Source organism: Phoxinus phoxinus (genome assembly GCF_949152265.1).
Source record: "Phoxinus phoxinus genome assembly, chromosome: 17".
In the NCBI taxonomy this organism is placed as follows: domain Eukaryota; kingdom Metazoa; phylum Chordata; class Actinopteri; order Cypriniformes; family Leuciscidae; genus Phoxinus; species Phoxinus phoxinus.
In genome coordinates this window covers 7,711,289-7,734,969 of record NC_136892.1, presented here as the reverse complement: position 1 = coordinate 7,734,969, position 23,681 = coordinate 7,711,289, and the positions used below count along the sequence as shown (strand labels likewise).

Sequence of the window (23,681 nt, the reverse complement as noted above, 5' to 3'; positions counted from 1 at the left end):
CCAGGAAAGCAGTGAGTGCGCACCATACCTTTACCTGAGGTAGCGCGGACATGCCGGACCATGGAACTGCCGATGATCACAGCGTCGTCGCGTTCCGTCTCGCGAAGAGGGGAGAAGCGGTTCCGGGTGGAGATCTCGAAGACCGGGAGGGGCGGAGAGGTCCTTGCTCTGGTCCTGGCTCGTGTCTTCCGCTGTGGCATCACCCAGGGTCCATGGTGCTGTGTCGGTGTCGGGGTAAACGAAACCAGGGGTGCTCGGGTCCTGTGCAGAGAAATACACGGAGTAGAGGAGACCGGAGTCGAAAAGTTACTAACCACTGACTTGTGAGCATCGGCGCGTGATGCTTCAAGCGCTGATCGTCGGTCTCGCAGCTCGGCCTGCCTCCCCAGCAGATCACGGATCTGCTTCTCCACGGACTCCAGCTCCAACCGCACCGAATGCAGCTCAAACGTGTCCTCACCTGCACTCAGAGGTAGACACACATACGATGTATTCGCCATTATGACAGATGAACAATAAATTAGCAGTGATGCTACCAATATCACTACTAATTTAGGACTGAAATCATGGATAGAACCCGTATCCTTCCAGTGATTCGAGTGTAAATAAGACGGTCGATAGGAGAGACCACGCGTGCAAATGCTAGCGGGCTAACTTAACGTTAGAGATAGTAACGGAAGATCGGAAAGTTGGATATAACTAGCGATATCAAAGCAATCCGATTGTTTTTATTTTTTATTTATTTTTTATAGAGAGTAGTATCGGAGATATGTTCACACGCTCGCAAACTAACGTTAACAGTTAAGCGATTCGAAACACAAACACAAAAACAAGCGATTTGAAACACGAACTCCAAACACAACCAAAGCGGTTCGACCACAGACACAAACTTCAAACACAAACAAGCGAATTCGAAGCACAAACACAAACTTCAAACACAGACAAGCGATTTGAAACACAAACTCCAAACACAACCAAAGCGGTTCGACCACAGACCCAAACTTCAAACACAAACAAGCGAATTCGAAGCACAAACACAAATTTCAAACACAGACAAGCGATTTAAACACAAACTCCAAACACAACCAAAGCAGTTCGACCACAGACACAAACTTCAAACACAAACAAGCGAATTCGAAGCACAAACACAACTTCAAACACAGACAAGCGATTTAAACACAAACTCCAAACACAACCAAAGCAGTTCGACCACAGACCCAAACTTCAAACACAAACAAGCGAATTCGAAGCACAAACACAAATTTCAAACACAGACAAGCGATTTAAACACAAACTCCAAACACAACCAAAGCAGTTCGACCACAGACACAAACTTCAAACACAAACAAGCGAATTCGAAGCACAAACACAACTTCAAACACAGACAAGCGATTTAAACACAAACTCCAAACACAACCAAAGCAGTTCGACCACAGACACAAACTTCAAACACAAACAAGCGAATTCGAAGCACAAACACAACTTCAAACACAGACAAGCGATTTAAACACAAACTCCAAACACAACCAAAGCAGTTCGACCACAGACACAAACTTCAAACACAAACAAGCGAATTCGAAGCACAAACACAACTTCAAACACAGACAAGCGATTTAAACACAAACTCCAAACACAACCAAAGCGGTTCGACCACAGACACAAACTTCAAACACAAACAAGCGATTTCGAAGCACAAACACAAACTCCAACACAAACAAGCGATTTCAGTGATTCGAGTGTAAATAAGACGGTCGATAGGCGAGGCCACGCGTGCAATGCTAGCGGGCTATCGTTAGAGATAGTAACGGAAGTTCGGAAAGTTGGATATAACTAGCGATATCAAAGCAATCCGATTGTTTTTTATAGAGAGTAGTATCGGAGATATGTTTACACGCTGGAAAAATAGAAAATGCTCGTTTATAAATGAGTGTAAAGAACAAAATCAACGATTTATGAATCAAGTCGACGGAGCTTCAAATACAAACACAGCGCTCACTCGCGACGCATGCACATTGAATTGCACACAGAATTCAATGCAAAATCACATTGAATTCTGTTGAAGGACTGAGTGCTCGTTAATATCAGGTTAATATAAATGCGCTAACGGAAACGGAAAGGAGGCTGTTTACATTTGGTCGATGTAGTCTTTTTGCTCGCTTCCGTTTCTCATAAGGCTAGCGAGCAGAGCTCTTTACCGCAGTTTTTGACCGCACAAATTCTAACCATATTGAAAGATGTGACCACTGACCAGTGCAATATGAAGTTGAACTCGACTGTGACCGTGAGTGTCCCGCGAGACATAAACATCGGTTATCGCCATCAAGTGGTCGGGAGTGTGCTAACGCTTCAGGTTCAAATATTGAGCGGAAGTTACACGGTTCTGAAAAAATAGTTCCACTATAGCAAAATAAACGGATTGGAATTATATATTGCGACGATATATTGTTTATAATCATCAACGAACACCACTAACCACTCGGTGAGTTTAACAGTTTTGTAAACGAACATTATTGGCTGTTTTAATGACATTTTCGGACATGCACATTGACTCCAATGTTAAATGGGTCTATGGCCATTTCTTTTATAGTCAAAAACTCGAGAGAGGAACCATTGTCAAAAAAATGTTGTCCACCACTCTTGTTCATCCAAAACAAACTACAATATAGACTCAAGGTGTTAAATACCGGAATTATCCTTTAAGCTCCTACATTACCGGCCTCTAATTGTTCTCATACTCTTTGAAACAATTACTTAAATTTAAACAGAAGGAGCCGTATTACTTTAATATCCTTAGTAAATTCTTAAAGTCCAAAGTAACACAAATTTGGGTTCTTATAGACATATTGCCTTCACTATATTCATTATGCCTCCTGCAACAGGAGGCATTTTGTTATGGGTCTTTCCAAAATGTTAGTTTTTGTCTTAATGCGGACTTGTCGGACGAGACCCTTCTTATCAGGAATGGTTTCAATGACCCTTGCTAATACCCATGAATTCCTGGGGGTGGAGTCATCAACTACCAGAACAATATCTCCAACAGAGAAGTTTCTTGTCGTGTTATTCCATTTTTGTCTCTGTTGCAATTGCGGCAAGTATTCCCGACACCAGCGTTTCCAGAACAGATCAGAAATGTACTGAACCTGTTTCCATCTGCGTCGAGAATACAGGTCATCCTTGTCGAACAGTCCTGGAGGCAACGATGGCTTTGACTTGAGTAAAAGCAAGGGGTTTGGAGTCAAAGCTTCCAAATCATTTACATCACTTGATGCTGCTGTGATTGGACGACTGTTCATAATAGCTTCTGTTCAGGCATTCCTCATCAAGAACTTGTTCTCTGATTGTAGAATTAAGGATCTTTCTTATTGAGCGTATCAATCTCTCCCATGCCCCGCCATGGTGAGATCCAGTGGGAGGATTGAAAACCCACTTAATTGCTTGCTGACTGAGATGGTCCTGAATCTTTTGGTTGTTAGATTTTTCAATGGATTGCCTTAACTCACGCTCAGCACCTACAAAATTGGTCCCATTGTCTGACCTGAGAACTTTCACTTGTCCTCTTCTGGCTACAAAGCGGCATACAGCATTTAGACAGGAATCAGTGTCTAGTGAAGAAGCAACTTTGATGTGCACTGCACGAATTGCGAAGCAAGTGAATATAACGCCATATTTCTTGACAAGGGTTCTTCCACGTTTAACCATGAATGGTCCAAAGTAATCTACACCTACTCTGGTAAAAGGTGGATCATCTGGCAACACCCTGTCTGATGGTAAGTGTGACATTATTTGTTTTCCTGTTGAGGAATGTAAACAACGACAGATAACACATCTTGCCAGCATTTTTCTGATTGCAGATTTTGCACCAGGTATCCAGTATTTCTGTTGCAGTGTTGAAATCATGTGATTTCTACCACCGTGTCCTGTTTGCTCATGGACATTCTGAAGGATTAAGTTGGTGACATGAAGATCCTTTGGTATAAGCATAGGTCGCTTACTTTCTTCTGGCATAGCAGCATTGCTAAGTCTTCCACCGACATATAAAACTCCATTGAGCAACTGGGGGTTTAATCTGTAGATCGAACTGCCTCTCTTTGTGGCATGTCCACGTTGCAATGCTGAAATCTCCTCAGTGAACTTCTCTCTTTGACATTATTTCACTATTTCAAGCTCAGCCTCTTTCAAATCATCAACAGAAATGTTGCTTCCTTTTTTATTCAGCTTTAAAATCTAGCATCCCTTTGTTCACAGTCTGCTTGCTTTTACTTGAGTTGGTTAAAGTCTCTGCAGCAGTAAGAGTCTTTCTCTTTTGCACAAGTTTCAACAGCATGGTTTTCAATTTTAGCATCCACGCTACAATGCGCTGAAGCTTTATCCAAGAGGAGAAATGATTCATCAGTTGTCTAACTGAACTGTTATTGTGTTGGGCTTGTATTGAATTGACCAACACTGACCTCTTGATCTCTGGATCATCTGCAGATATCATCAATTGGGTCATGTTCTTTGGCCACTCATCTGTGAATTCGTAAATAAATTTTAGACCTGAGATTCATTTCAAGTTGATGAATCCCATTGAGCCAGTCTGTCCAACTTTGTTTTACTTGCTCTGGAAGATCATCATCCCATCCTATTATCAGTCTGCATAAGTCCTGCAGGATCATATTTGCTGGTTAAACTTCAGGTGCAAGAAACCCCAATGGGTCATAGATAGAGCTGACAATCGAGAGCAATCCTCTTCGAGTGAGTGGTCGATCTTTAATGACTATTTTGAATTGAAATGTGTCTGACTCAACATTCCAATGGACTCAACTCAACTCTTTCCATTGGCAGTGTTTCTTGGTCAAGATTCAAGTTTTTCACTCCATCAGCCCGTTGAGCCCGTGAGGGAGAGCTTTTGCGAGTGTGAATGTATATGTGTTGTATTATTTTTTGTTTCTGTCTCGAGGACCCCCTTGAAAACGAGATGTTTCATCTCAAGGGGTTATCCTCAACAATAAATTTCAATATCTACGTAAAATTTTCGTAAAACAGCATCAACAACGTCAGCTTTGAATAATGTGCTATGATCTTCAGCACACTTCCTCAAAACAAAGCAGGCACAGCTGGGTGAAGAAGTAGCGCCAAACAAGTGGACAACCATTTTGTGTTCCAAGTCTCCATTATAATCTCCATGAGGCCACCACAAGAACCGTAAACGATTTGAATCCTCTTCATGGACGCGAACCTGGTGGAACATAGCTTCCACATCTCCCATAATAGCGATTACTTTCCTGTCTGAATCTTGTAATGACACCGAACAGATTACTTGTGAGGTTAGGGCCTTGTAAAAGTTGTTGGTTCAACGACATCCCTTGAAAAGATGCCCCACAATCGAAAACAACTCTGTTTTTGTTTGAAGGGATGGTACACCCCATGATGAGGTATGTACCATATGTTGTCATCTGTTTGCTTGTGATTGTTTTCTGTCAGCTTAACAGCATAGTCATTTCTGACGAGACTGTTCATGAATGACGTATACTCTGTGTGGAACTCAGGATTTCTGATGAATTTTCTTTTCAAATTCATAGCCCGTTGTTCAGCCACCACTCGATTATTTGGCATCTGAACAGCCTTGTTCTTCAAAGGCAGGCACAAGCTGTAATGACCATCTACAAGTTTAGCTGACTCAGACATCATTTTCATAAATTGGTGGTCTTCCTTGGACATTTCTAGATTATCATCCCTTTCTGCTTCAGGAAAATCCAGCTTGAATTGCTGTTGCCACAAGTCTTCTAATCTGGCTACTGATATGCGATTTACAGATACTTGAACATTCCTTCCCTTTCTTGTGACATCATTACTGTTCCTGAGGGGTCCATTAACTGTCCAGCCCAACTTGGTTTTTACCGCAAAAGGTCCATTGTCTTTACTACTAATAACTTGCCAAGGATCCATGACTTCAGGCACATTAGATGCTATTAGCAATCCGATTTCTGCTTCGATGCTAGGTAGAAAAACCTCTTTAAAGGGCACCTATTATGACATTTAAAATGTTCCTAATGTTGTTCAGGGACTCCCCAACAACAGTTTTACGTGCATGCAATGTCAAAAAACACTTGTTTTCGTATAATATGCATTTATTTTTACCTGATTTGCTCACCGATGATACGGAGGAGGAAGCTGATGCAAATACATTTAGAACTGAACCTTCCTTCAATATCAGCCGGCTCGCGAATCCAAGTTTGATTCCATTTAAAAAGCAATCGTCTTCAAAATGGCGCGAACAAAGCACAAGGCTCGGACTATACTTCTGTGGTATAGTTGTATATATGAATTGTAGCCACTTAGTCTTCAAATGCTCCTCCTTGGGCAGATGAAAAAAGTTGGCTTTTGAGCCGCACTTCAGAACACAGCGTCTCGTCGCCATGATGTTTTCCCTGGCCTTGGAGCGCAATAAGTGGGCGTATCGTATTCAAATAACTTGACAAGTTGACGTCATCTAGTCAGAGAAAAAGCTTCGGTCTTCTAACGATTCATAAAAATGACTCCGAGTCGACTCTTACTTTTGAAAGACAATAACTTTATATACGGTGCACTTTCATATTTCAAACTTTGCAGGATGTTTTTGTTCACTTAGATCTATGTTACACACTACATGAAAGGTAAATTTCAAAATTCCATAATAGGTGCCCTTTAACCTGTTAGCCTTCACCAGAGCGAGGACGCTCTGAAGCGTTTTTTTTTTAAATAGTTCAAAGTTACTATCAGATTTAATGTTATTACCTTGACAAACTATACATCATTAAAAATATATAAGTCTCACGTTTCAGTATTTGACCACTATTGTATTCTGAGAAACTTATAGTGACAGTTATGTCTTAATTTGTGTCAGGATTTATGTAATGAAAAAATGAGTCGATACCTTTAATATGAATTATGAGCGTCAGCTGCTCCATTCAGAAAAAAACTCCCGTGCTGTTGTCATGAGAACGCGTGACAAAACAACGTTCCTCAGGGCTTTTGGCTCAAAAATGTGCAGATTTGGAGAAATATTGATATATTATCATAGGTTTACATCATATTTCTATAGACAGGAATAATATTTATTGAATTTATATCCAAATGCGTCGATGTATACATAAAGAGCGCTGGATACTCTGATGTACTGTGTTTTCAATCCATACAGCAGAATGAGGGCGCTCTATGCACAGTTTTTTCCAAATATGGGAGCTCACGAAGAAGAACAATAACCTGTGACCTTCCAGGACGTCACTGACATAAACACAGCTAACGTTAGCTTTCAGAGATCGCTATAACATGCAGATAAAGATGTTTTGAAGACAATAAACATGATTGCAATGATATTTGATTTACCTGTGTTCTTCGAGCCATGTCAGGTATTTTTATAATAATAGATTATATGTATAATGCAATGCTAATCGATATAGACTTTACAAACATGCAGAATACCATAAACTCATTTATTTTCTGTCTGATTTTCTTTTCTGAAGCCAAATAAGCTCATAGAAGATTATTTAAAACACTCGACTTGCGCTATAAAGTAAGTTTGGAGCATAAAACAGGGTTTTAATCTCATAAATTGTCGTGTATTGATGGTGTGCTAAGCTAACATGCTAGCTAGCTCTCTAGTTGCACCTGCCATCTAGCTGTTATTTTTTATGATTTTTTTTCTAAATCGGAATGCTTACTGAAATATTTCTTTATTTGAGAAAGGCATTTGATACAGTTTCAAATGTGAAGTGAAGATTATGAAAGAAATTAGGGGGTGAAACACCGTGATTAGCCAGTCGTTAGCGATTATAATGGAGACAAAGGAAAATAATATTTATGGCCATAAGCCGGCTGGAAAGGTGTAAATGTGAGCAGGAGAGAGTGACACTGAATGGGGCTCGTTTGCACCACAAAACAATAGAGACAATAGACTGAATAGATGCTAATAGATGACAATAAACACAAGTTTGCATTTTAGAGTCAATTCAAAATAAAGTCATTTGAGATGATCTTGAAAAACATTTAACAAAATACAGAGTTTTAGACTTATCACCTTCAAATTTTAAATATAACATGGTCAGACATGTGTCTTTAGCTGGAGTGCATTTCTAGAGTGCTGACGGGCCAACTTCAATTTAATTTTCATGAAGATGTTTCATAAAAATAAATTTCTAATAACTTACACAACTTTGAAGCTATTCATAATTTTTTTTTCATTATGACAATAATTCATTCTACATTTCCAATAAAGTGCCAGGTGTCAGCTTTCAAATGAGACCATACTTGAGCTTTTAGGACGAAGGGTCAATGAATTGAATCTTTTTTAGGTTGGGTATGCAATTTCTGGGGATTTTTCAAAAGTGGCGCTGAAGGCTAACAGGTTAAGATATGGCCATCTCTCCAAATCCTTTTGCTGTGGAATGTTGCCCTTGTGAACTGGAATTGTTCTCTGTGTGAAAACATCTGGAAGTTGAAAGAATTCATCATCATCTAGCCTACTAATCTCCAACCCAGACACTATGTGAGTTTTTACTTGTTTTTTATCCACCATTGTTCTCAGAAGTATATCAGTCTTTCTTCCATTCACATTCAGTTCAGACATCAAAGCTTCTGTACAGAAAGTATCTGAACTACCTGGGTCGAGAAAGGCGTACATTTTGACCAGACCTTTCGTTGTCTTGACCTGTACAGGAACAATTGACAAAGTACAGTCATTCTCACAAAAATCTATGACTTCACTGTTGTCCTTTTCTGCACAAATTAATGCACTTGTAACAGACTATCACAGTTATCCATTCTGTCTTCCTGAGGACGTGCAGTTTCCTTTGGTTTCATATGCAGTATGGTTGGATGAGGCAAAGAACATTCACTGCAGCTAAGTCTTTCTTTGCATTGTTTACTCACGTGACCATGCTTTAAACAGCCAAAACACAAGCCTTTGCTTCGCAAAAAGTCAATTTTCTCCTGATGTGTCTTGCTTCTCAGACTCCTACAAGAGTCCAGGTTGTGCTGCAGTCCTTTACAAAGACATGATTTTTTTCTGGCTGCTTGGATGTTTATTTTGTGATCTTTGAACTGAAAGTCTCTCGTCATCTTCAACCTTTGTCAATTGGTTGGTACAGCACTAGTCGTGAATACCCTTTTTGTTACAGCCTTTTTGTAAGCCAGGGCTCGACATGAGCAATGGCCCGGGGCCAGTAAAAGAGTATGTCGGGCTAGCTGATTGGCCAGTCACTGGCCCGTGCGGGCCAGTGACTGGCCATCAGCAAAACAAACAGCAATTCGTCACACACAGTGGCGCGAAGAGTGTCAATGTTACTTCAGGTTATTTAATATTCCGGCTGTGAATTATAAGCTCTGCCTCTGAGCTAAAATCAGCCAATCGTCGATGTAGTTCAGTATTCGCATACTCCGTTGTTGGGGGGCGAGCGCGCGCGCGCGCCGTGTCCATGCACTTCGTGAACGTGCGAGCCTGCGAGGTAGGGACAGACCGAACGTCAGGACATTGTACTTATAAGCTCGACCCTCGGAGGCAAATATCAAGAATGGCCTGTGACGGGATGCTATCTGTATCTGAAAGTAAGCATCTTTCAGATCCACTGAGATTAACCATGCAATCTCTCATGGGCGAATTTGTGCGAGGATTGGTTGTCAGCAATTTGAACGAGCATTTCATAAGCGCTTGTTCAAACGTCTGAGGTCTAGGATGAGTCTGAGACAACCACCCTTTTTGGGGACGAGAAAGTAGCGTCTGTAAAAGCCCGACTCGCTCTGCGTTAGAGGAACGGTCTTTATAGCCCCTTTTCCCAGCAGTTTCACTATTTCGGCGCCAAGTAGATGTGATACTTCGCTTTTCACCGTAAGGGCAGACTGGCCAATGTGGGCCGGCCCACTCGGAAGGCTACACGAATATATTTTAAAAATGACGGAAATCATATTACATTTATTTTCTACGCAAATGGCTGAGTGAATCGATCGCGCGGCCGCAGCCGACAAGGAGTGTGTTTTGTGTTTATGTGAGTGTATTGCCCTCGATACTCAACAGTTGAGTATCTTGAAACACGCCCCCTTTCACGTTTAATTTTACAGAGAGAGAGAGAGAGAGAGATATTGATCCGTTACTGCGAATTTATTTGAGCAGATAATTACAAATAATTGTCTATGGATGAAAAGCTGGAAGAAAAGAAGCAAGTTAAATATCACATGATAGCCTAATAGTAGCCTATGCCACGAGGATTCATGTTAATGCAAAATGTTAATGTCTTGATAGTTTTATATTAATATTGTTGTGTGTCTTAATGTTCTTCATTTTGTTTCCCTTTGTTTTACAAATATTATCTAATATGTGTTGTGTTATTTAAAAATAAATGTTGAAATAGCATTTATTTTTGTATTGTGTAATATTTTTATGCTATAAGTAGTGTTAAAAATTATTCTGCACATTAATGAGACAATGTGTTATGATGTGGGATGTGGTGGGCTGCTGTGGGTCAAAGTCCAGGGCCACTTTTTGGTCTCAGTCCGCCCCTGCGCGGCAGTCTGCGAGCGAACTGCAGCGAGTAACCTCGTTTTATTATGTCCAGCACCCATTCTGATATGCCAGAAATGGTTTCCCATGCTTTTCCTTATGTTTCTTTCAGGGACAGTAAAAATATAAAAGGGGCCAGCAAAACTCTGATCTACTGGCCCCGGGGGCCAGTGGGGATTTTTTTTTTATGTTGAGCCCTGTGTAAGCACTTGCTTCTGCATGTAACTTATCTTGTCCTTTAGTTGTTGAACTATCCTTTAAGTCTCAACACTGGATGAAGAGAAATCTTTGCTTGCTTGCTAATGAAATCAACTAAATCTTTGAACTTCTCTTTAACATTTTGCTTCTCTTGAATTTCACATGCCACAGATCACCATTTTTCTCTTAATTTGTATGGAAGTTTCATCACAATGGCTCTCAGATTTGCTGCGTTATCCATCTCCTCCATGTAAGTTATATCTGACATTGCATTGCAGCATCCTGACAGAAACAATGAAAAGAAGTGAAGTGCTTCATCTTCAGGTTTGATAGAGGGCCAATGTAGAGCTTTGTTCATATATGCTACTGCAATCTGATACTCATTTCCAAAATGCTCTCTCAGAAGCTGCTTTGCCTTAAGATAGCCTTCAGCTGGGTTCATATGTAGACAACTACGAATCAATTCCTTCGGCTTTCCAGTTGTGTACTGTTCCATGAAGTACAAACGGTCCTTATCATAATCAGTACGATCTTCCACACCATGTTCGAAGGCCCGAATGAACAGCTTATAATCAAGAGGATCTCCTTTGAAAATGGGTATGTCAATTGAAGGAAGCATGGACATTTTTTGATGCTTCACTAAGCACTCAGTGAAATTGGCTTGCCTCTCCATGGCATTACATAAAGTATCAACTACGTCTCCCTCTCTATTTGAAGAAAGCTCTCATGGGATGGTGTTATTAGTTGACTGTGGCCATAGAGGTTGAAACACATTATCAAGCAGACTTTCTTGTTTCAGTTCATCTTCATGAGCAGTTATTCTACCTGACTCCAGATCTATTTCCTTGTGACATACAGATGAAGACCGACTGCTTTCATATTGCTTAATAACTTTGATTTTTGCATCTGATGCTGCAAGGGCAACTTCTAGCTCAAATTCCTCTCTTTTAGCCTTTAGTTCAGCTTCTTGTCGTTCAATAGCTTGTTTCTTCTTCAATGCAGCATGTTTTACAAGTAGTGCAGCTCTTTCTACTTCAGCGGATATACGTGCAGAAGAAGTGGTAGAAGCTGTAGATCTGCCATCTACTGATCCATGTTTCTTATGCTTCTTACTTGAAGTCACTGACTCAGAGGAAATGCTATCATCAGGATTCACTTCTAGATCACACTGTATTGCTTGTTTTGCATTTTATGCAATCTGTTTCATCCACTTGTTGACTGCATCAATGAATCTTTCACATGAGAAGGCTCTTGGTTCAAACCATGTATGCTGGTCCTTTGCATAATCTTCATCAGACATAAATTCCTCAATATCATGATTCAACTGACCGAAATCTTTATGCAAATCTTTGTTCAGTTTCTAATTTAGTTTGAACAGTGTCAACATTTGCAGCATCATCCATAAGTTGTTCAATTTCCTTAGATTTACTTGTGAGCTGAGATAGTTTAGCTTTCCTTGATTGCACAAGTCTTTGCAACTTTTCTTCTTTTGCTTTCTCAGTCATTTTTTCTGATCTTTTAGTACGAGTGCAATCCTCAGTTTTCTTCATAATATCATCACTTATTTAACCTCCAGAATCAAATCAAGGCAGTGTCCTTATATTATTTATTGAACTGTTCTGTCACATTTCGTTTTTTACCTCAGAAATCCTCCTGGAATAAGATCGCAGGTAATTGATCGCCGTTAGATCGCAGGTAATTGCGCACCTCTGGGGTAATCCTAGCACATCCTTTTCCAACGAAACTGCACCTGGCATACACTTCAAGATCCATTGTTCCTTAAAAACATCCATATATCTTCGTGTCAAACACGTCCTTATCCATCTGGAGTTAGTTTTCTTTACTAATGTGAGTGCGCATCGCAAGAATTTCAGTTAACTCGCTCCGTGTCCACTAAAAACAATTCACATACACAGTTTTCTTCAGGTAAAATCTTCCTTTAATCCAGACTCGTTAGTAAATCGAACAAATAAAATAAACAAAATATCATCTTAAATCCTAAATTTCACGGATGCGGTAAAGAAAACTGTGCGACTCCACTCTATTTCCTATAAAGGACGCTCAAACGCATCACTTACAGTCGCAATTCTTAAAGGGCCAGTGCACAATTTTAACATATATCATATTTCAATGTAAATATAGAGAATATTTAAGCATGACAATTATTATGCTGAACATAAGCACAAAAACACAATCAGTAAAATATTGTCTAATTATTATTAACAAAACTTTGAAAATAACGAGATAAATTTGTCAATATTTCACACCCCTAATGTAATGTATTAATTTTGATTTCTTCAGGTCTTAAAAAGGTCTTAAAAAGCCTTAAATTTGACTTTAAAAGTGTGCAGCAATCCTGAAAATACTGTTAAAGGGTTAGTTCACCCAAAAAAGAAAATTCTGTCATTAGTTATTGTCATTAATAACTCACCCTCATGTCGTTCCAAACCCGTAAGACCTTCGTTCATGTTGTAAACGCAGTGCTTCAATGTTTTACGTCAGAATGCCGGCTCCTGTGTCAGCACCACACTCGTTCACGCGGTGCTCACGTGAACACCGAAGAATTACACAAAAGAGAAGAAATTGTTGAAATGTCATTTTTGCACACAAAAAGTGTTCTTGTCGCTTCAAAACATTAAGATCGAACCACTGTAGTCACATAGACTATTTTAACGATGTCTTTACTACTTTTCTGGACATTAAAAGGGGCAATTATGTTGCAAAGACATCGCTAAAATACTTTGTGACTGACTACAGTCCCTCCAGTTTACAGTTGTGACCCCCCCACCCCCCACCCTTCTATGTAAAGAGCTTTGAGGTCTCCGAAAAAGCGCTATATAAATGTAACGAATTATTATTATTATTACAGTGGTTCGACCTTAATGTTTTGAAGCACTGTGTTTACAACATGAACGAAGGTCTCACAGGTTTGGCACAACATGAGGGTAATTAATGACAGAATTAATTTTTTGTTGGGTGAACTAACCCATTAAGTGCAAGATGTGCAGCGCCATTCTGCTATATACAGTTGCAATCTAAATTTTTAAAACCACCCCCGTAGACCGTATTATATAAATGTAACCTTTTTTAAAGATAGTAAAAAAAAAAAAGCATACAAGTTTAGCAAGTTTAGTGGCAAATTAAGTGATCTCAATATATAATGCAATGCTTTTGATTTATAGGATTTTCTTTTAATACAGTTGTCATAATAATTCAACCCCTATTCAATGCTGCTGTTTCACTTGTTTGTATGGTATGGTACAAAATTGTTAAAACACCATTAAGCATTTGGAAACTCTATAACATACCTGAATTAGCTGGTGATGTTAAACTTGCATACATTTAGCCCATGCATGTGCTAAAGTCAAAAGAGCTCTCACAAAAGCTATAGAGAACAAGTTGTTTTATTACATTAGAAAGTCTTATGCTACAAGATTTCCACACACACTAACAATTGGATATACCTGTGTATATCCACTAAATTGTGTATATTGGATATACAGTTGGATATACCTGGAGTTCTGGAAGAATGTTTTATGGAGTGATTTGACCAAACTGTAACATTTTGGAGCCATGAGTCAGTGGTATGTCTGGTGCAAAAAAGGCACAGCTTATGAGCAGAAGAACACCATCTCTATGGTCAATAATGGAGGTGGTCTAGTCTTGTTATGCGGGTGCTTTGCTGTTGCAGGAAGTGGAAATCTTGACCCTATGAAGGACATCATGAATTCAGACATCAAAGATTGCAGTAGGGAGGTGACAATCTAAGCGCTTACAGGCAGCGATTATTGGAGGTTATAAAGAATAAAAGATTCTGCACAAAATTTTCATCAACTTTACATTCTCAATCACTCAAATGTGTATTAATAAACATTCTATATTAGTTTACTGATGCCTTTGTTGAATTGTTTTATCCCTGCTGTAAACTATACAAGAAATCCTTTCACGTGGAACATTACTATAATAAAAATTGTAAGAATTAACAAAAGAGGCCAAACTATTACATTCAATTTCTATAAATGGTTTTTAGATATACGGTAATTAACAATCAGATAATATGAATGCAAATATTTAGGTTGCACATAAGGCATTGAAATCACATTTCTAATTATCTAATTGTTTCTTCTAGGTCTGGGTTAACCAATATTAATGAATCGATTTGAACCAATATTGATTTTTAAATCCCAAGATTTTTTTAGCCTATGCGGTTTTCTGTTGACTCGTGAATAAAACTTAACTAACCATTATTTGTAGTGCACCTCTCTCATCCAATTCCCATAATTGAAATAAGCTTTGTCTTGTTACTTTTAAGGAACGTAACTCTCAGCATTCAAATTGAAATGTCGTTTTGACGCTCTTTAAAGGAGAACTCCGGTCAATTTTAACATTGAGCTCAATTTTTAGTAAATATGGAGTGCTGTCAATACAGAGAACAACGACAAAAATCGGTGTTGCCTACACTGTGTTATCCTCTTTTTTAAATTTACACCCTATTGACTTGAATAGGGCAAGTTTTAAACTTAACCAGTTCTTAGTCTTATCATCCTTGATGTGTCATTACAAGTGCCCAGCCATGTTGAGTGATTCCTTCAGAGTGAACACGAGTGAATCTGACTGCAGTAGATGTGAAAGATATGAATAAAAATGATGTTATATCAGCCAGCGCACAGACCAGTATTTAGTTCCTGTTTTCGGTCGAAGTCCAAAGTAGTCGATTGTCGAGTTCACGCGCATAGGTTTAGTTACTATGATCACGCGCGTGAACTCGACAATCGACTACTTTGGACTTCCACCGAAAACAGGAACTAAATACAGGTATTTGCTGGCTGAGTTAACATCATTTTTATTCATATATTTCACATCTACTGCAGTCAGATTCACTCGTGTTCACTCTGAAGGAATCACTCACATGGCTGGGCACTTGTAATGACACATCAAAGATGTTAAGAGGATAAAAGCAGGTTTAAAACTTGCCCCATTCAAGTCAATAGGGTGCAAATTTTAAAAATAGGATAACACGGTGTAGGCAACACCGATTTTTGTCGTTGTTCTCTGTATTGACAGCACTCCAAATTTACTAAAAATTGAGCTCAATGTTAAAATTGACCGGAGTTCTCCTTTAATGTGGCCTGACAGATTGCTGTAGCCATCGCAGTTCAGGCCACATCACACAAATCAATTCTCTGTTCCACTTTACTACTAGTTGCAGCACAAAATAAGTGTATGAACATCAGAAGGTAGTACATTAAAACGATATTACTTACTGAAATATATCATGTCTCATGTAATATCTAAATCACTGTTTTAACAGTAGAAATACATTAATAAAACGGCTTGTAAGCATGTCGTGTAACTACATATATCTCAGGAAAGCATTTAATGTCCATAGGTCGTTAGTTACCTAGAAAAAAAGAATCCTTTATATATGTAATTTTCTTTCATCGATTACATTTAAGCATAAGAATTGATTTGAAGTAGAAACAATTGTCATTAAATATAAAAACTGCTTTGTGCTCAGTTTTTGAGTGTTCATTATATCTAAATCTAAAGATGAGTTTGATTTGTAGGTCTGAGCCAGCAGGGAATGTGTCAAAGATCCTGGAGCAGAATCGCTGTCTGCAAGATGAAAACAGCAAGCTGAGTCGAGAGCTGAGTGAGGCCGTTGGACAAACTGCTCTTATGTTTGAAAGGATCATCATGGTGAGGATCATAATTTAGCTGTGTAGTTCAGAGAATGTTAGTTTTATTCATGCAGCACAGAGCAACAAATTACGGTGCGATAAAATTACAGTGGATGTCACTGTTTTTGTGACGGTTGCATCTTAACTAGGAATGCAAATTATCGATTAATTCATTAATCATTATCGTTGTTCGATTGACATTATCAATCGATTAACTGATAAGCGGCTGTTTTCCTGAGAATGTAGATTTCTCACGGTATCAATAGTGTCTTTAACATAAAAAGCAAAATATTGCTTGTATATTAGGGATGAAAATTTTCACAAATTCCCATGATCGATCGTCGTTTAAATTAACGATCAATTTCTGCGTCTGCTGCAGTGGCATGGCCAACAGCATGACAGGGTCTGCAAATGTTCCTCACCAAATGAATGAGAATGGTTTTTAATCTAAATAAAGGTCTAGTAGGATTGTAAAATGTTTCGATGTGATTGATCATTTAATTAAATTCATGATTTAATAATCAAATATAATGACTACTACTAATACAACGTGTCACCAGCGCCGCCTCAGATGCGTGCAGAATGTGTGACTGATGTGGACGTGCTCTCCCCTGGAACAAGGCACTGAAGACGGCAACTAAACCCAATGCATTCACAACAATTTAATGTAATATGTCAGTCCCAAATTATTCATCGTTATTATTAGTCGTGGATTTCTGTTCCTGGAGCAACGCGACACTGCAATTAAACTCCAATAATGCACAATGTTTTATTACAATATTGTTCTCTTTATAATGTTATGTAATATGACAGTCCTCCCAATATTATTATTAGTCATTATTAGTCGTGCAATGCTGTTTGAGCTGAAGCTGATCACTCATTAATTCAAGGAATGCATCCAATATAAGATAAATCAGATATAGATAGGCATACACAAAATAAACAATATTACAACTTACATTTGCACAAAAGAAAAGGCTGCAAATGAACGCGCAAACTTAGTCATAATGAAGGTGTAAAATGGTTCCAAACAAAACGCTCGCTTTGTTGCGTGGTTGAGCAGCACGCACGTGCATTAACCTGCTTAATCGATGATCGATAAGTTGTATCGATTAAATGTATTATCGACAATTAATCGATCGTCGATTAATCGTTAACATCCCTAATCTTAACAGAACTTAATTTTTAATGCTGAGAACGACCAATGTCCTGCACAGTTTACTCGTAAAATAAAAAAAGGGGAAATGACTAATAGATTAATGACCTGCAAAACATTTATGGCCAGCACATTTTCTCCATTTACCCACCACTGGCATGTTGATCCAGAAAGCTTTGGCCAATTTTGCCTAACTTTACTGTTTAACCATTCATCTTCAAATTTTGTGCATTCATTTAATAATTGTTCTTTTAGACGGAGCAGACAAATGAGAAACTGCAAAGCAAGCTAGAGGAGTTGAGGCAGCACTCAGCGTAAGTACCAATGTCTTGCCCATCTGTAAACCAATGGTTCAAAAATGTGTTCAGTAATTTGAATCTCTAATTTCAGGTGTAAGGTGGACCTAAAGAAAGTGGTCGAGACTCTGGAAGACCAGGAACTGAAGGAGAATATGGAGGTGATCCAGAACCTTCAACAGCTCATCCTAGATCTGCAGGTATTGACTGGAAATTTACCGTTGTGGTGGAAAACTTTTAGTGGAGAATGTATTTTCTTTAAAAGAGTGGAAATGGGACATCTCTCTCGCTTTGTTTCTCTGCAGCGGCTTATCAGATCTACTTTGGTGGTCTTTAATACACCTAATATAATTTGCCACCCAAGTAAATTATATGTGTGCGGAAACACCGATATATTCCATCCTGAAAGTGGCACATGGCTCAGTGCCAAGCATCTCCCGATTGGTCCAGTGGTACAGATTTTACTTTCCTTGCAAACGTTTTACTGGCCCCACCACAGTGTGTGTGCATAATTGCCAGATTAACCAGATGAAGTAAAACACTGAATAAATAAAATTGAAAAAGCAAAAATCGTTATCAAGATTAAAATACGATTAATAGTGTAGCCCTAGTTCAAACATGGTTCAAAAGATAAACTACATTCTAGTTTTGTCTAAACATTTTTAAAATATAAAGAAATGCAGACAGATCTGGTTGCTTTCCCACCCTCTACGCACATATATATATATATATAAATGAATGAATGATTTCACCAAATAATTTTCTGAAATCAAAACATGGACTAATGGGTGAGTGCTAGCCAATAAGATTGCCATTTGCACATTAGCTCCGCCCACTACCGAAGAAACTGGCAGTGGCTTCTGCTCGCTTTTAAAAACTGAACTTTCTCATGGTGCGTTCACACCAGACGCGAATTGCGCGTCAGGCGCGAGTGATTTCAATGTTAAGTCAATGCAAAGACGTGTTACGCGCGTAAAAAAAATCCTGCGGCAAGTTCGCGCGAATTGATCATCTGGCGCGTTACGCGCGAATGATTTTATAGTGCTTTTTGTGCATTCACGCGTTTGACGCGAATTCGCGTCTGCTGCCCGAGTTAAAAAATCGGAACTTCTGCGTCAATTCGTGCCGCGTTAACCAATCAGGAGCCTGCTTGCTTCACGTGGCATAAAGTGACATAGGATTATGACCGCTCCGATGCGGGACAGCAGTTCATCAAACTGGGCGCGGGACAGGCGGAAGTACCGCTGAAAGCAACCGTCATCCAGACGCAGCTCCTGGAGCAAATGGTGAAAAACTCGCCAAATTGGGTTCGCCATAAGAAAGTTCTCTCAATAAATTATCTATCAACATCACACATCTTGTAAAAAGATGACCGCCAACGGGTTTCGAAACTTTTGAAACTTTCGCCTCTATTTCGCTTCAAACTTGTGTTTTTACGTGCGTCAATTTCGCTCTTGACGCGCGAATGGACACAGTGGTCAGGCGTATAACTAGACACGGCAGGCGCGAATTTGACGTGCTAATCACGTCCGGTGTGAACGCACAGTAAAGATGAGAGCTCACGTATGTGAGAAACGGCGCTCTCAGCGAAGCGACGACAAATAGGGCGCCTTTACATTAGTTTAACAGTGAGTAAAATACGCTGCGCATCCATTGAGATGAATTGGAATAGTACTAAACTCAAGTGCTCTGTCAGTGTTCAAGATGAGTGAAAATAGATCTGTGCTAAATATACACTTGGCCTCTAACTCAAACACTGGCTAGTGAAATCGAACAATTTATTAGCCAATGGCTAATGATAGACATTTAGTTGCCTAGCATGAAAATTTAGTTGCATATACGTAGGGGTGTGCCGGTTTCAGAATTGGTGATGACGGTTATGATGTGAGTCAAATGTGACGGTTCGTAACTTAACCGTCGGGGTTTTTTTTTTTATCCTTAAAAAAAAAAAGCAATGAACATGCTTTGTTTTAAATAAATCACACACACTAAACAAATCCTTTTAAAAACGTAGGCTGCTTAAATTATATAAGAGCTGCATAAAAATGAATGAGTAGGCCTAAATTACAAATGATAAAATCTACATACCTTTATCAAAGAAAAAAAAAGTCGAACAACGATTGTTGTGATAATACCTTAATTAAACTAACTAAATACAGGAAACAAAAAAAGTGCAATGACATTTTAAATTCCTAATCTTTTTCGACTTCAAAGTTCCGTGACAGGAACACCAACATGTTCACTTTACTCTGTTTTAGTGACGATCTGACAGGGGTAGCTATGTTACCCGCAGTGCTAAAAACTCGCTCTGATGCTGTGCTTGTAGCACAAATACACATGTATTTACGTGCCAATTTTGCTAAGAGCGGATAGCGTGTGTCTCCCCACCATGCTAGTGGATTAGCCGTAGAGTCAATTGGTTCTTCTTGGAGATAGCGGGTTAACTCCGTGTCAGCGCGCGCTCTGATCGGTAAAGGGGCAGATATTTCAGACCTCCGTTTATTAGGGAGATCTCCAAGATTTCTCAAAGCCGCACCCGTCTAGAAAGGATGTAGCAAAGATATTTAATGCATAGGCATAGTTTGCATAGGCATAGTTTCATTCATTTACGATGAGATGCGCTCTAGTTCACAACGCAATGCAAGTGAACGCGGCGCGCCGGCGCCTCAATGTCACGGTTTTTATATTGTCTGCTATATTATTAAATACATGCAATTGGTTGATGAAACATTTATTAAAATTAAGGTACAATTTGTACAAAACGAAATTCGCTTTAAGGAAAGGCTTACAAAGCAAAACTTATATGAAGTGGTAAAAATCATTTCTGACGATTTACAAAACAAAACTTCATTAAGTGGTAAAAACCATGTCTCCCGATGTATTGCGCATATTATGATCCTATCTAAAAAAGTATTTTTTTTTGTTTTTTTTTGTTTGTAAAAAATATTTTAATAACACGGTTTTGGCGGTTATAGAGTTCTAATGACGGTGTTTAACTATAACCGTCGGTCTCACGGTTATATACTAACCGTCACACCCCTACATATACGAGTGATTTCCTCGCTTTGTAGAGGGTTGCTTTCCTAATGTGCTTTACATGTTTGTTAGAGTTTGAATTAAAATAAAATACTGGTATGCGACCCATACTTTTTTTGAATAGGCTACGACATCTACTTCATTTGTGTATGTTAGGGAAATAAAACCATAAAGGGTGTGTCCTTGTACAGTAAATGTGAATAATAGCCTTTAATAAATGTTTAGTCTAAATCGGTTTATTAAACCGTTTAATATCCTAAATTTATTCGCTTTAAACCGGAAGCTACTCTTCCACTACTTAAGAACCTACTAGAGCAGGGGTTTTCAACAGGGGTTCACTAACTCCTTACCTGTTAGTGGGATTTCTGGGCGTGGTGACTTCCACACAGTCTGTCTATTCGTGGTGATATAGTGGTACATAGTGACAGCCTCATATCATTCTCTGGTTCCAGCCTTGCCCTGTACTTGTTCTTTAGATATGCCAGTGTGGAAAAACCGCTCTCACAGAGGTATGTAGTTGGAAAGGGTAAAAGACACCTCACTGCTTTTACTGTAAGCTCTGGAAATTCTGTCTGGCAACTTATCCAGAACTTCACAAGGGGCTGTGTATCATACATATGCCTCCTGACAGAGTCTGTGGACATCTCTCTATAAACTGATCCTCTTCTACAGTAGTTAAGCTTGACCCTGCTGCTGCATCACTGAATGGGAGCAGGATCCATTTGCTGTCACAGCGCCACTCATCAGAATCATTGAAGTACTTTCAAGTACTCAATAGGCTTGGCTTTCAAGAAGCTGTGATGTGTCTCCATATGACGAGAAAGTTTCGACGGTTTCATGGTTTCATTTGAAAGCAACTTTGAACATACAAAACACAGTGGTACCTCTCTCCTGTTTTGTCAGTCGTTACTGTAAATCCATATTTAACAATCTTCACTGTATTTTCTTTTTCGTGTCCCACTACGTTTCCCTGTTTCCTCAGAAGTTGTAGCTTTGTCTGAAGAGCATGCAGCAGCAGAAGCCTGTCCATCTGTCCTGACATCTGTCACTTTCCTCACTAAAAAGCGATCCATGCTGGTGCTGACTAGCTAACTTTAAATTTTTAAACTCCAAATTGAAATTCACCAATATTAAGCGTCTTTTCAATGAAACCTCAATAATGTATTTCCTTAACTCCGAGATGTCTATTTCGCGCGCAAGATGAATGTTTACATATGACGTTAGGGACGCAACGTTAGCAACGCATAGGATAGACCTGATAGGTGCAAAGCTAGCCTATCCTGAGTCAGTTTGAATCTCAACTCTATATTATTTTAGATATTTTCATTCAATTCTCCAAAATAAATTATGGAAAAAGGGATTTTAATTGTGAAATTAAGTAGCCTGGAATGCCTGTCACGGACCACATCCAATGCCGCCGGGTCTGTGGACCACCGGTTGAAAACCCCTGTACTAGAGAATATGGCAAACTGTCAGGATATAAAATAAATGTTTCAAAAATGCAGGTTCTTTTCATTTCTTCCCATCATAACTAATCTTAGTAAAATATAATTTAAAATTGGAGGTAACTGACAAAATGTTCAGAAGTACTGTAGTGATTATAATCTTCGTAAGGACATCCAAAGAGGCATTTAAGAGATGGTCATCTCATGGAATTCAGCTCTAGTATAGAGGTCGTGAAAAATAATGTTCTGAGATTACGGACTTTTTGAGCTTTGTCAGTAAATGATTCCTGATAAAGGGAAGTGCTAAAGATTCTAGCCTACACATTTTAGTGCAGCAGTGATGGTGGCTTACCACAGGTTTGTTAAAGGTGACCGATCATGAAAATGAGACTTTCTGTTTAAATGCTATAATTGGGTCCCCGGTGCATCTACCAACCCAGAAAACGTGAAAAGTGACAACCCAGTAACTTTGTTTTGGTAAGTTTTTCTCTGCATACATATAAAAAATTAAGCCGATTAGATTTCGCTCCCCTTCTGATGTAGAAAGGGGATCTTATTATAATATTACCGGCCCTTAATCTGCACTCCACGTGGTGCCCATTTGGTTTTTGCAAGCGACACCAGTGTAACGGTTCTAACGCAATGGCAAAGGTTCGAGCAAAGCATGCTAACTGTTCTGTCGTTGGCTGCAGATGAGCACAGAACACTATTTAACCAACAAATGTCACAGCTGTCTTATAAAGACCTCTGGGAATTGTCAACTTGTGTAAAAGTCAAACATGACAGTACAGGCAAGTCAATGAGATGAATAGGAGTAATTTTACTGTCACATTCTGGGGACACCATAGATTTATTTTATGTCTTGTGACACGTGTCACCTTTAAGGCCGGGACACCAAGTTGACCGTCAGGCTGTTTTTGAGCATCGGCCGGCTTAGTTTTTTTTGGTGTGTTCTGCACTGTTGGTTCTAGTCAGATGCCGTTGGTGAGCGAGATCAATCTGATTGACTGTTCAGCTTAGCGAACAAAGTTTTGAAAGTGAGCAAAGAAGTCAAGATGGTACAGACAGAAGGCTGTTATAATATTGTCATCTTACCTGAGCATTCGAATGCACAAATATTTTCATCTGATCATAACATGAGCCGACTGGAATGCTTGTTTGATATTCAAAGTGGTAACCAATCGCAGCTCTTAGTTTGTATATCTGCAGTCCTAGTTTCAGTTTCCCTATTTAAATGATGAAATAGACTGATACAGTGCATCCGGAAAGTAGGGCTGTCGCGGTCAAGGAATTTTTCTTGCGGTAATTTTGAGTAGCTCAATTAATTTTATTTATATTTATTTGTTGCTATATAAA

General features: G+C 39.1%; 1 protein-coding gene across 2 annotated transcripts in view; it reads left to right on the top strand.

Annotated features, from left to right (window-relative positions):
* The window catches only part of kif4 (kinesin family member 4), a 171,295-nt gene that overhangs the window by 76,045 nt on the left and 71,569 nt on the right, over positions 1–23,681 (top strand). For both annotated transcript variants that reach the window (XM_079584910.1, XM_079584911.1), the window contains 3 exons: positions 16,279–16,411; positions 17,804–17,862; positions 17,939–18,044. In XM_079584910.1, the coding sequence (XP_079441036.1) occupies positions 16,279–16,411; positions 17,804–17,862; positions 17,939–18,044 (298 nt within the window). The remainder of the gene's footprint in view (positions 1–16,278; positions 16,412–17,803; positions 17,863–17,938; positions 18,045–23,681) is intronic.